The sequence below is a fragment of the Saccopteryx leptura genome, chromosome 3, assembly GCF_036850995.1.
Source record: "Saccopteryx leptura isolate mSacLep1 chromosome 3, mSacLep1_pri_phased_curated, whole genome shotgun sequence".
In the NCBI taxonomy this organism is placed as follows: Eukaryota; Metazoa; Chordata; class Mammalia; order Chiroptera; family Emballonuridae; genus Saccopteryx; species Saccopteryx leptura.
The window spans coordinates 207,650,019-207,661,802 of NC_089505.1; the positions used below are offsets into that span (position 1 = coordinate 207,650,019).

Below are 11,784 nucleotides of genomic sequence, written 5' to 3' on the forward strand. Positions count from 1 at the left end.
GGGTCTCAAACTCAACTCAGCATGTGGGCCTCAGAGCAAGATCACAGCCGTTCGGCAGGCCGCACTTGGTGTACAAAAGGCAACTGTTACGCAACACTTTTCAGTGTCACAAAACGACCAGAAACTGTAGTTCGCATCACAACTGCTGTTAACTAAGCTAATATCTAGCTAGGATGCTAGAGAAATGAAAAATACAAGTAGGCCCCTAGGCTTACTTAATTTTATCCAAAATATTTTGAACTTCGTGGATTAGTCTGCGGGCCGCACAAAATTGTTCGGTGGGCCGCATGCGGCCCGTGGGCCGCAAGTTTGAGACCCCTGCTTTAAGTAATGAAAAGGGTTCCTACCCTGTTCATTGTAGCGCACTATTTTGTGAGTACTTTTGCACTCCATCGTCCTTTGCTACTGTTAATCTCCTTCCTCTCCCCCCCTTTCTTTTTGTTGTTGTCACAGTTTAAATTTAGTTTTATTGTGTTCTTCTTGGAGCTTTTACTTGTGGCTTTGTTTTTTTTTGTTCTTTGTATCTGATTGGAGAACCCCCTTTAGTAATTCCTGGAGTGGGGGTTTTTGATGATAAATTCCCTCATCTTTTCTGTATCTGTGAATGTTTTTATTTCTCCTTCATATTTGAAGGATAGCTTTGATGGGTATAGTATTTGTGGCTGGAAGTTCCTCTCTTTCAGGGCTTTAAATATTGGGGTCCACTCTCTTCTAGCTTGTAGAGTTTCTGCTGAGAAATCTGATGATAATCTAATGGGCCTTCCTTTATATGTTGTATTCTTCTTTTCCCTGGCTGCCTTGAGAATTTTTTATTTGTCGTTGGTTTGTGCCAATTTCATTATGATATGCCTTGGAGTAGGTTTGTTGGGGTTAAGAAAACTCGGAGTTCTGTTTGCTTCTTGAATTTGAGGCTTTAGTTCTTTCCACAGGCTTGGGAAGTTCTCATCTATTATTTGTTTGAGTATGTTCTCCATTCCATTTTCTCTCTCTTCTCCCTCTGATATACCTATTATTCTTATGTTATTCTTTTTGATGGAGTCAGATAATTCTTGTAGGGCTATCTCATTTTTTTTAATTTTTGAGTCTCTTTCTTCTTCTCTCTGTTGTGCCTCAAGTTGCTTGTCTTCTATTTCACTAATCCTCTCTTCTATCTGGCCTGTTCTATTAGCTAAGCTTGTTACCTCGTTTTTCAGCTCGTGAATTGAGTTTTTCATCTCTGTTTGATTTGTTTTTATAGTTTTAATTTCCTTGGAAATATATTCTTTGTGTTCGTTGAGTTGTTTTCTGAGCTCCCTAAATTGCCTTTCTGTGTTTTCTTGTATATCTCGGAGGATTTTTAGGATTTCTATCTTAAATTCTTTGTCATTTAGTTCCAAGGTTTCCAATATATTAAATTTTTTCTCCATAGATTTTTCCTCATCTATCTGTGTTACCTCTCTTTCTCTTGTATCTATGATTTCGATTTTCTCTTCCTTAATGGCATCTGAGGGTGGTTTTGTTGATAGTATTAATGAGATTTAATAAAGAATAAAAAGTTAAAAAAAATAAAAAATCGAAGAGTTGATTTTTTTAAAAAAAAATAATGAAATAAAGAAAAATAAAATAAAAATTAAAAAAAAAGGAAATTATTTCCCCCCCCTCCTTTTTTTCTCTCCTCTCCTCTCCCCTCTTTCTTGAGAAAATCTTGTGAACTGTGAATTATATTGTACTAAATAGAACAAACAATGCCTGTAATGGAGGGCCTGAATTGGGGAGAAGTAATAAAGGGGCAAGGAGAGAGAAGCCTGGGTCCTGACTGAGCTGCCCCTGCAGTCCTGTGCCACTTAACGACCAGGGTGTGTTTGGAGAAGCACATCATTAGGCAGTTTTGTCATCATGCAAACATCATTGGGTGCACTTACACAAACCCAGGTGGTACAGCCCACTGGTATAACTGTCAGTCAGTGCTTTCACACCGCTGCGGCACAGCGTGCTTGTGTTCACCAGCATCCCCACAAACACGTGACTTACACGTGTGATATGACTGTGACATCACTGGGTGATGGGAAGTCCCCACAAACACGTGACTTACACATGTGATGTGACTGTGACGTCGCTGGGTGATGGGAAGTTTTCAGCTCCGTTATAATGTGATGGGACCACCGTCATATGTGTGGTCTGTCACTGACCCAGTCGTCAATATGCTGCATGTGACTGGAATACATCTGAGGTGCAGAGGATTGAGGACACAAAGTAGGATTCACAAATGAGAATGGAGGTAAACATTGAAAAAGACTGCTAGAAAAGGAGAGGGATATCCTTTCCAAAAATTGAAACAGGATAGTAAGTACCATTTATACCTTTAAAGCTCTTTTGTGATATATACAAATGAAATCATTTAAATGCACTTTCTCAGTAAATTAACAGGTCACCAGTTGTGCCCTTAATATAACAAATCTTTTCCTCCAGAGTAATTGTTAAATCTCTAGGTGTCTATTATCTTGCAGATCACAATCTTCTAAAACTTTGCCCTCTTGGACTGTGTGGGTGGAAGATTCTGAATAATTAAACACAAGTTGTAATTTAGTTTGTCCTCACGCATCTGGGCAGTGAAGGAATTCTCTTTTGGAAAGGACAGGTCTCATAAGAGGGCCAGGTGCCAAGCCACACCTGTGCCAAGGTGGGAGGAGGGGTGTGAGCAGGCGGTGGCCATTTAGAGGGAATGTCTTTGATCAGGTCCTCTTAGCGCAACACCTGAGACAGGCCTGTGCGTCATGAAGTCATGAATTGAATGTATGCTCTTGGGAGAAAACCGTGCAGGAGTGAGGGACTCCAGATAGAGCTGGGAAAGAAGCCAGGCTGAGATGGGGATTCAGAACAAGGCTACCTCCCCAGGGTGCTCTGGGGAGTGGGTTGCATCAAAGTATGAGCTTAGGCCCTGGCCGGTTGGCTCAGCGGTAGAGCGTCGACCTGGCGTGCGGGGGACCCAGGTTCGATTCCCGGCCAGGGCACATAGGAGAAGCGCCCATTTGCTTCTCCACCCCCCCCCCTTCCTCTCTGTCTCTCTCTTCCCCTCCCGCAGCCAAGGCTCCATTGGAGCAAAGATGGCCTGGGTGCTGGGGATGGCTCCTTGGCCTCTGCCCCAGGCACTAGAGTGGCTCTGGTCGCAGCAGAGCGACGCCCCGGAGGGGCAGAGCTTCGCCCCTGGTGGGCGTGCCGGGTGGATCCTGGTCGGGTGCATACGGGAGTCTGTCTGACTGTCTTTCCCCGTTTCCAGCTTCAGAAAAATACAAAAAAAATAAATAAATAAAGTATGAGCTTGAGGGAAGGGCCGGGCTCTTACGTCCCCTCCTTGTCCATAGGCTGAATGACTGGGGAGTGACGATGTTTCTTAATCTCCAGGAGGTGGTGTGAAAGCTCAATGTAGCAGCTGGCCAGGACAGGGCACCCAGAGCCCCTGCTGCAGGTGGTAACACCCCTCTCAGCACTTAGTTGTAGAGTTCTAGGTCGAACTGTGGTGAGAAGAATGTTGTTCATGGTGACCATCTCCATTGAGCACTTACTGCGTTCCAGGTGCTGTTCTTAGCATTCTATAAAGATAATTGTGTTGACCATGGTGATGTCATTTTTATTTGACAGATAAGGAAACTAAGTCACAGTGAATTTAAGTGACTCACCAAGTTACAAGGCTAGTAAGTGCTAATAAGTGCTGGGATTCCAGCAGGGTAGCCTGGCCCTGCAACCTGGCCACCACACTATAAGGTGCAGCGGGACTGGGGTTAGAATCAGGGCACAGGTCATGGGGATGCAATGTGACTTTTTGCCTTTAGTAACCCCCCAGCACCTGCAGGTTATAGCAGCACTGAGCTAGAATTTTCATGCATGATAGCGATCCAGGTACTCACTCTGCTCTGACACCATGAGGTGTGAGAACGGTGACAACACTCCCTCTGCCCCCAGGGAATTGGTCTTCTTGGCAAGGGATGACCTATCCACAGGAAACAATCGTGTTTTCTGCTCAATTGCCACAGTTAAGTTGGTAGGGAGGTAATGAAGGTATTTTGAGGATCAGAGTAGAGAGCTGTCATCCTGTAGGTAGAGCTGGGATTTTCCGTGGCCCTTAACATTTTTAGAATGAGTTGAAAAGGAATTACCATTTGGATAGTTTTGTAGAAATTGTTGCAAGCATCTGTTTATAATTCATTTGCCTTACGATGTGGTTTTTGAGGTCAGTATGTGTAGTTTTACTAAATGAGTGTTACTTTGTTTAACCAAAATTGTGTTACTTAACATTTACTTAGAAAGCCTTGTCAAGGGAACTTAAGATAAAACACTGTTTGTGGCATTACAGTCCTCTCTTGTCTGCTCGGTGCATCTCAGACCTGACACAATTGATACCAGTAGGTAACAGTCAACAGAAGAGGTTAAGGGCTCACAGCGGACACTTTATTTTCACATTCTATGAGAATTACAACTTGTGCCAATGTCTTCTTTCTCTAATGCCCATATTAATTTATTTGAGGCTGTTAGACTTAATTTTGTAGCATCCTTTACGATTCAGCAGCAGTCTTCTCTGGGCTGTTAAAACTGCTCAATTTTCTCAGCTTGACATATTTTCCTCTGGTTCTGAACTTAAGCACTTCTGCAGGGGGGAAGAGACCACAGCAAACAGTGAAACTGGAACGGTTTGCCATTCTAAATTCTGTGTGACTCACTTGATGTGCCTTTTGTTCTTTACGACTTTTGTGTCCTTCCTGTCTTGGGTGCTTCTGCCCAAAATGTCAAAGGACCTGCTTACTTTGGGAGACAGAGTATGTGATGTCACCACGTATCAGCTTTATGTCCCATGTTCTCTGTAGGAGACACTTTGAGGTCTGACTCTTCTTCCTGTGCTCCTTAGGCTGGGTGGTGGCAGCGACATGGCTACGAGGGGGGACCCTGGGGCTAGACTTCCGGGGTTAAAACACATACTCCACTACACCCTGGCTGTGACCTCACAGGTGTTGTTCCTGCCATAGGGTGTGGAGTGTGATAGTACCTTCATCTCAGGGTTGGTGTGAGGACTTGGTGAGACCTAAGGTAGGTAGAGCAGTGCTGGCCCATCGTCAGGTGACATGTGTGTGAGCCATACATCGTATTTCTGCCCACTGCACTGACCCCAGGGTTTTGGCTTGGTGACCTATAGATGACATGGCCTTCGATGTGTCCTGGTTTGTGGTGCACTCCTTCGGCCTGGACAAGGCCCCCGTCCTCCTGTCTTCCCTGGACCGGAAGGGGATTGTGAACACGGCCCAGAGGGACTGGAAGAGCGACCTCAGCCTGGAGCGCATGAGTGTGCTGGAGTTCTTGCTGCAAGTGCACGGTTCCGAGGACCAGGACTTCGGCAACTACTACTGTTCCGTGACTCCCTGGGTTAAGTCACCAACAGGTTCCTGGCAGAAGGAGGCAGAGATCTACTCTAAGCCCATCTTTGTAACTGTGAAGATGGATGGTAAGAGTGACACTCACATCCTGCTCTCATGGTTTGGGGACTGTCATCTTTCTGCTGTACTGCCACAGACAGAGGCCTGGTTTCCTCTCGGCCTGGCCGGGGCCTAGACTGCAAGAGCACAGCAGTGCTCTGTTTGCCCAGCTTTGAGGTTGTGCGCGTTCTGTTAGTCCTGTACGAATTCACCGTGCCAGGCCAAGCCAGAGAACGGGGTCGAGAGCGCAGGTTCTGGACACTCTGGCGCCCGTCTTCATTTCTCCTTTTGGAAATGGGAGGCTTTTCCTGGTGTGTCACTAGCATGGAGGGGTTCTTCGTGGAATCTCAAGATGAGAGGGGGCGCTCCTGGCCCTTTGGCCCATGCTGACCGCCAGGGTCAGCCTAATGAGGTGCTCAGAGCAGAGACAGCAGTGCCTTTGTTAATGAGAAATGTCTTCTCTGGGAAACGGTTCATGGTAAACATACATTGAAAAAAACTCTGGCTGCATGGGGCATGGGGGAGGGGCAGGATGCAGTAGAGCAGTGGTCCCCAACCCCAGGCCGTGGACCAGTACCAGTCCGTGGGCCATTTGGTACCAGTCCGCAGAGAAAGAATAAATAACATTATTCTGTTTTATTTATATTTAAGTCTGAACAATGTTTTATTTTTAAAAAATGACCAGATTCCCTCTGTTACATCCGTCTAAGATTCACTCTTGACGCTTGTCTCGGTCACGTGATACATTTATCCGTCCCACCCTAAAGGCCGGTCTGTGAAAATATTTTCTGACATTAAACCGGTCCGTGGCCCAAAAAAGGTTGGGGACCACTGCAGTAGAGGGTGTTATATTGAGTGGGACACTTGAAACCATGTCGACATAATAAATTAAAAATAAAAATTTTGAATTTTAAAAAAGAGAGAAAAGCTCCGGGGTGCCTCTGATCATTAGTAGGCGACTTTAAATATGTTTCCCCCGTGATATTGTCAGTTTGGGGGAGACTGGACTTGAACCCCAGCTCTTCCACAGGTGACTCAGCCCTATTGACCCTTGATTCTCTCTCTTGTCAAATGGGATAATAACCTTTCCTAGGGCGGTGGTGACAGTACAGCCATAGTAAATGTCAGGCAGCTCCCCCAGTGCCAGCATCCAGCTAAGGAGGGTTGGTACTTCTGTGGGAAGGGGACGTGGGATATGGGGGACCCAAATAGTGGATGTGCATTCCTGACATTTGCACCGTATTTGCATCTTAGAAATTCTTCCCGGCCCTGGCCGGTTGGCTCAGCGGTAGAGCGTCGGCCTAGCGTGCGGAGGACCCGGGTTCGATTCCCGGCCAGGGCACATAGGAGAAGCGCCCATTTGCTTCTCCACCCCTCCGCCTCGCTTTCCTCTCTGTCTCTCTCTTCCCCTCCCGCAGCCGAGGCTCCATTGGAGCAAAGATGGCCCGGGCGCTGGGCATGGCTCTGTGGCCTCTGCCTCAGGCGCTAGAGTGGCTCTGGTCGCAATATGGCGACGCCCAGGATGGGCAGATCATCGCCCCCTGGGGGGCAGAGCGTCGCCCCTGGTGGGCGTGCCGGGTGGATCCCGGTCGGGTGCATGCGGGAGTCTGTCTGACTGTCTCTCCCTGTTTCCAGCTTCAGAAAAATGAAAAAAAAAAAAAAGAAATTCTTCCCTTGAAGTGGCTCCCTATGAACACTCAGATCTACCAAACAAGTAGGGGAGCGAGCATTCACTTTGCTAGATAATTTACTATAGTGTTGCTTAAAATAACTCCCCAGTGCACTTCAGTCATTTTATGCATAGAATTGATTTATGTACAAATTTCTTTCTTTCTTTTTTTTTTTAAGGAGGCATCTGCTGTAGAGTGTGCAGTGCCCTTCTGCTGACTTTTAAAACTCCATCTCCTGCCAAAACACTAAAAAGCAAATTGACATTCCAAAACATGGAATGAAATCATTTGTCTATTTCGCTCCCGTCGAACTGAGTAGGGAGACATTTGTTCATTTTTTGGACAAATAGGGCTGAGCTGCTCCTATCGAAAGCATTGTGCTCGGGGCTGGAGACGGGGTGACTGAGGTCTGAGGGCTCCCGCGGCAGACTGGGTGGGGGTCTTCCCTGCGGCCACCCCCTGGCATCACTAACCCGGCTTGCCTTTACTGCCCCCCTCCCAGTGCTGAACGCCTTCAAGTACCCGCTACTGATTGGTGTCGGTCTGTCCACTGTCATCGGGCTCCTGTCCTGCCTCATCGGCTACTGCAGCTCCCACTGGTGTTGTAAGAAGGAAGTCCAGGAGACCCGGCGTGAGCGCCGCCGGCTCATGTCCATGGAGATGGACTAGGCCGGCGCCCGGCCACAGCAGCAACCAGGGGACAGCCTTGGAGCGATTGGACGAGAAGAGGACGGTGATATTTTAACGTGAATTGTGTTACACTAAAACCCAGTCCTCTTGAATCTCAGGTGGGACTTGGCGCTCTTTCCCTCTGCATGTCAAGTTCTGAGCGTGGACATGTTTACCAGCACACAGCTTTTCTTCCCACGGCACCTTCTGAGGACAGTCGAGTGTGTCTCTTCCCAGCTGCGGCTTTTTAATGGTTAACCTCTGTCTAATTTTTTTCTCCTACTGGTTTATAGACCTCTGACTTGTGTGTGTTCATAGCGTTCGTTCCGAGGGGTTGCGGTGAGGATGGGGTGACGACATTCGGAGTTCTCTGTCCTGGGTGAGAGCCAGCTTCAGGGTTGGAGGCGGGGGCCAGGAGAGCGGCCTTCACCGCCTTCTGCACTGCCCCAGAGACGACTCAGACCTCTGCCGAAGGCCAACGTGTGGCTTTTACTATCCGGCCTCACGCCCTATTTTCAGGATTTAGACCACATTTTAAATCGAAACTTGCAGCATATAACTTCTTATCGAGCCCAAATGCATATTTTGGTTTTTTTCTTCTCTGCCCTCCGCCATTTCTTTGCTCTTTGCTTTTTGCAAGCGTGCTGGAAAGGCAGTCCTGGAATCTAGAGTCTGGCTCTCCACCGAGCACCTTATCTTGCCACCTTAGCCTTAAGAATGAATATGAAGAAAAATACACAGCCACCTCTGTCCAGGGCAGTAAGAAGGTCTGCAAGGAAGAGGAGGCTGGGGACAGGGGAAGGAACAGACGTTCCAATAGTGCGGAGGCCACTGGGCTCGAGGAGCCCCAGGGAGCGGAAGGCGGATCCTGAGAGCTAGGTTTCTGCAGCTCATGCCGGAGGGTCAATGGTGCCAGGGGTATGTTGAGTGGAAGAAGCCATCTCCACTCCTCAGTCCTGTCTGCAGGAGGCCAAGGCCTTGGACACCAAGGGACAGCCAGGAGGACCCACAGATACCCCCCATTCTTCACAGGCTGCTTGGTCTCCTTAATGGGAAGGATGATTACTGCATGTGAGACTGGTGACTTCATGGAGTCAGAAATTGCCTGGGAGAACCATGTGTTTTCTCTGACCTTTCAGTCCTTAGGGGCTTTGTAAGACCCCCTGCACGGGGTTAGTGAGGAAGGATAGACTGTGGGATGTTTGCTTTCCTGTTAGGGGCGTGAAAGAAACCCAGCAGTTTACTGAAATGTGAACAGCCTACAAAACAGATGTGAGAGCAGTCTGTTTAGCCCGACTGCTCGTACCAGGAGTAGGACAGTGGACCAAAAGAGATCTTCCACTCCTGAGGTGTCTGGGCCCCCCCGCACGGCGCTGGCCTTTTGGAAGCACCCCCATGGGGCTGTGTGGGGCTCACAGGTGACTCATGCCCTACATTGCACTCCTCTGTGCTGCTATTGTAGCTCTGAAGGATCTAACACTCGCCTGTCTTCCAAAGGGGGAAAAAAGACGCATTTGTTTGGAGCAATAAAGCAATACAAAACGATGGCCATTCATCCTGGCTCACCACGCCCCCTCCACTTCCCTCACACTGCTGCCCACAATTCCTTCCGCACTTATCACTAAGTCGCACCCATGAGGCTGATTGCCACTCAGTGTTTTCTCTTTGGTTTGACCACAAAGAGGAGTGCTCATGTGATAGGAACGAGATCCTGCAGTAATGGGAGCAGCACAGATGATTCCAGGTGCAAATGGAATTGGGAAGGTGGGCAGCATTTGTGACTTAAGGAAGAAGAGAAGGCCTGGACAGTACTAGAGCCAGGACTTTCTCCGGGTCGTTCCAAAGGAGGCGGGTCACAGGTGACCGTACAAACCAGGATTAAAGAGAGAACACATAAACAGGTGCTATGTTAGGAGCAGCCAGTACCCTTGAACCCTGGCAGTGATCACACTTACTAGAAGATTTAGGATTGTTGTAGCACAGGCCCTTCTTTGTAAGAAGAAAGGGTACTTAGCTTGGGATGTGACGGGTGGCCCCAGGTGTATGTGAAACCAAACATGGGTCACACCAGACACTCAGTAGTAGTAAAGGTGACTTGTGCTCACACAATGTACCTTGCCCTTTCCAACTGCTCTTGTAGTTCCAGGTGGGGGTTGTTAAGGCATTGACTCCAGCCCTGCCCTTTGTCCACGGGGCTGGCCAAACTGCCAGTCTCCTGGAGTCTAGTCCAAAAGGGAAAATCCCAGGGTGTTGTACCAAGGACCTTGTTCTTTCCAGGGATGTAAGCGTGCCAGGAATGTGTGTCCTTTTAAACGTGTGAGGGACACTCAAGTTGCACCAAATCAAGCTGCCACAAAGTACTTCTGGAGGAGGTTCCCACTGGAAGCACTGGGCTGAGTAGAGGAAGGACATAGCCACGACTCACATGTGTGAATTTACACAGGTGACATTGCACTTCGGAACAAAAAGGAACTATCAAATATTTGGGTATTTTTCCTAATCATAAAAGTATCCCCAGAAAGAACTTAAGCTATGTTCAGATAGGAGCGTCAAAATTACTTTCAATTGTTTACAATGTTTACATACATTTTACACTTTTTAAAAAGAAAAAGAATGCAAACTCTGACATTTTTAACAACTTTTCAGATTGTTCACAGGACAGTGGAACTCTGACTCACCAGCTGGATTTAAATCTTAATTTAGAAATATATTTATTTGTCTTTCCTTCCCTGCTATCCATGTGGCTTTCCCGAGATCTGGTGAAGGAGGTCCCTCTTACCCAGACCCCTGTCTGTTTCCCTGGTGGCTCTTGCTTCTTGCTTTGCAGACTGCCTGCAGCCATGATTTTGTCACTGGCATCTGTGAGCCAAAGACTGAGCCTTTGTGGCGGGAATAATAAGCAATACTACACAATTTGCTACTTTCAGAAAACTTTTTTAGCTTCACCGATGACAACAGAGGAAGAAGGAAACTGGGATTTGGGTAAGTTCTCTTCCGCTGTTTGACCAAATTCTCAGTGATAACTATTGTGTGCAGATCACTAGGAGAAAAAAAGTTGGCTTTCTTTTGTAGTGGGCACATAGGATCTGCCGGATTTTACGTAGACAAAGGGGGGGTCTTGTGTATTTTTGTCCATATCCAATGTTATATGAACTAATTGTGCTGTTTTATACTGTGACCACAAATATTATGCAGTGCACCATTTGTTTTTTATTTCATTAAAGGAAAATTAATTTAAATTGAAGTTGTGTGAGGAATGTGATGTTGGCCTCTGTCATCCTTTTATCTTTTCTGCATGAAGGATTATGGCTAAATTCCAATTGTTGCGTTAGCACCTTCTGATCTGTTTGAATCCTATGACAGCAGCATAGATTTTCACCAAAGATAAAGGAAGACATGGATTTCATGGGATCGATACTGAGCTTCCCAAAAAGCGGAAAGGTGAGGGCCAGACCTGGAGGAAGGTCTCTTGGTCATTTGGTGCATTCTCATGACCTTACAGTTTTCTGTGAGGAAAGAGAAGTTTGATGTAGTTCCTCTGCAGATCAGGAAGCCAGTACCAAAGTTCTGTGACCATATTGTGACTGGAACAGAGTGGTTTTCTGACTCATCCTCCAGTCTGGCGCCAAACCACCCCAGAAGGTGCTGGCCCTGTAATATAAAAACAGTGCTATTTCCCCAGCCACTGGCTCCAAGGGCCCGGACAAGAAGGAGCCCGGGGTGGGGGTGGGGGGGCCTGTGGTAGACTGCAAGTGGCAAAAAGCCTTTGTAAATTCGAGGCCTAGCAAAGGCTAAGTTTTCCACCCCCCCACCTCCATATTGGCTATGAAACTAAGTATTTGCACTCATCCCATAGCCCCACTTCACTTGCTTAAGTTGCTAGAAGCAATTTACATGCCCTTTCTCTCACCCTTTGTTTGTTCAGATGTTGGTTGATTTCACTTATGTATGGTGGGGGGATTCCTGTTTATGCCTTGAGAGAGTTCCTGTTTTTGCCTCAGATG

The 11,784-nt window shown here is 47.2% G+C and overlaps 1 protein-coding gene across 4 annotated transcripts in view; it reads left to right on the plus strand.

Annotated features, from left to right (window-relative positions):
* The window catches only part of PTGFRN (prostaglandin F2 receptor inhibitor), an 84,585-nt gene extending 73,566 nt beyond the window's left edge, over window positions 1–11,019 (plus strand). For all 4 annotated transcript variants that reach the window (XM_066377255.1, XM_066377258.1, XM_066377256.1 and 1 more), the window contains 2 exons: window positions 5,165–5,470; window positions 7,614–11,019. In XM_066377255.1, the coding sequence (XP_066233352.1) occupies window positions 5,165–5,470; window positions 7,614–7,780 (473 nt within the window). In that variant the 3' untranslated portion in view covers window positions 7,781–11,019. The remainder of the gene's footprint in view (window positions 1–5,164; window positions 5,471–7,613) is intronic.
* The last annotated feature ends 765 nt before the right edge of the window (window positions 11,020–11,784 follow it).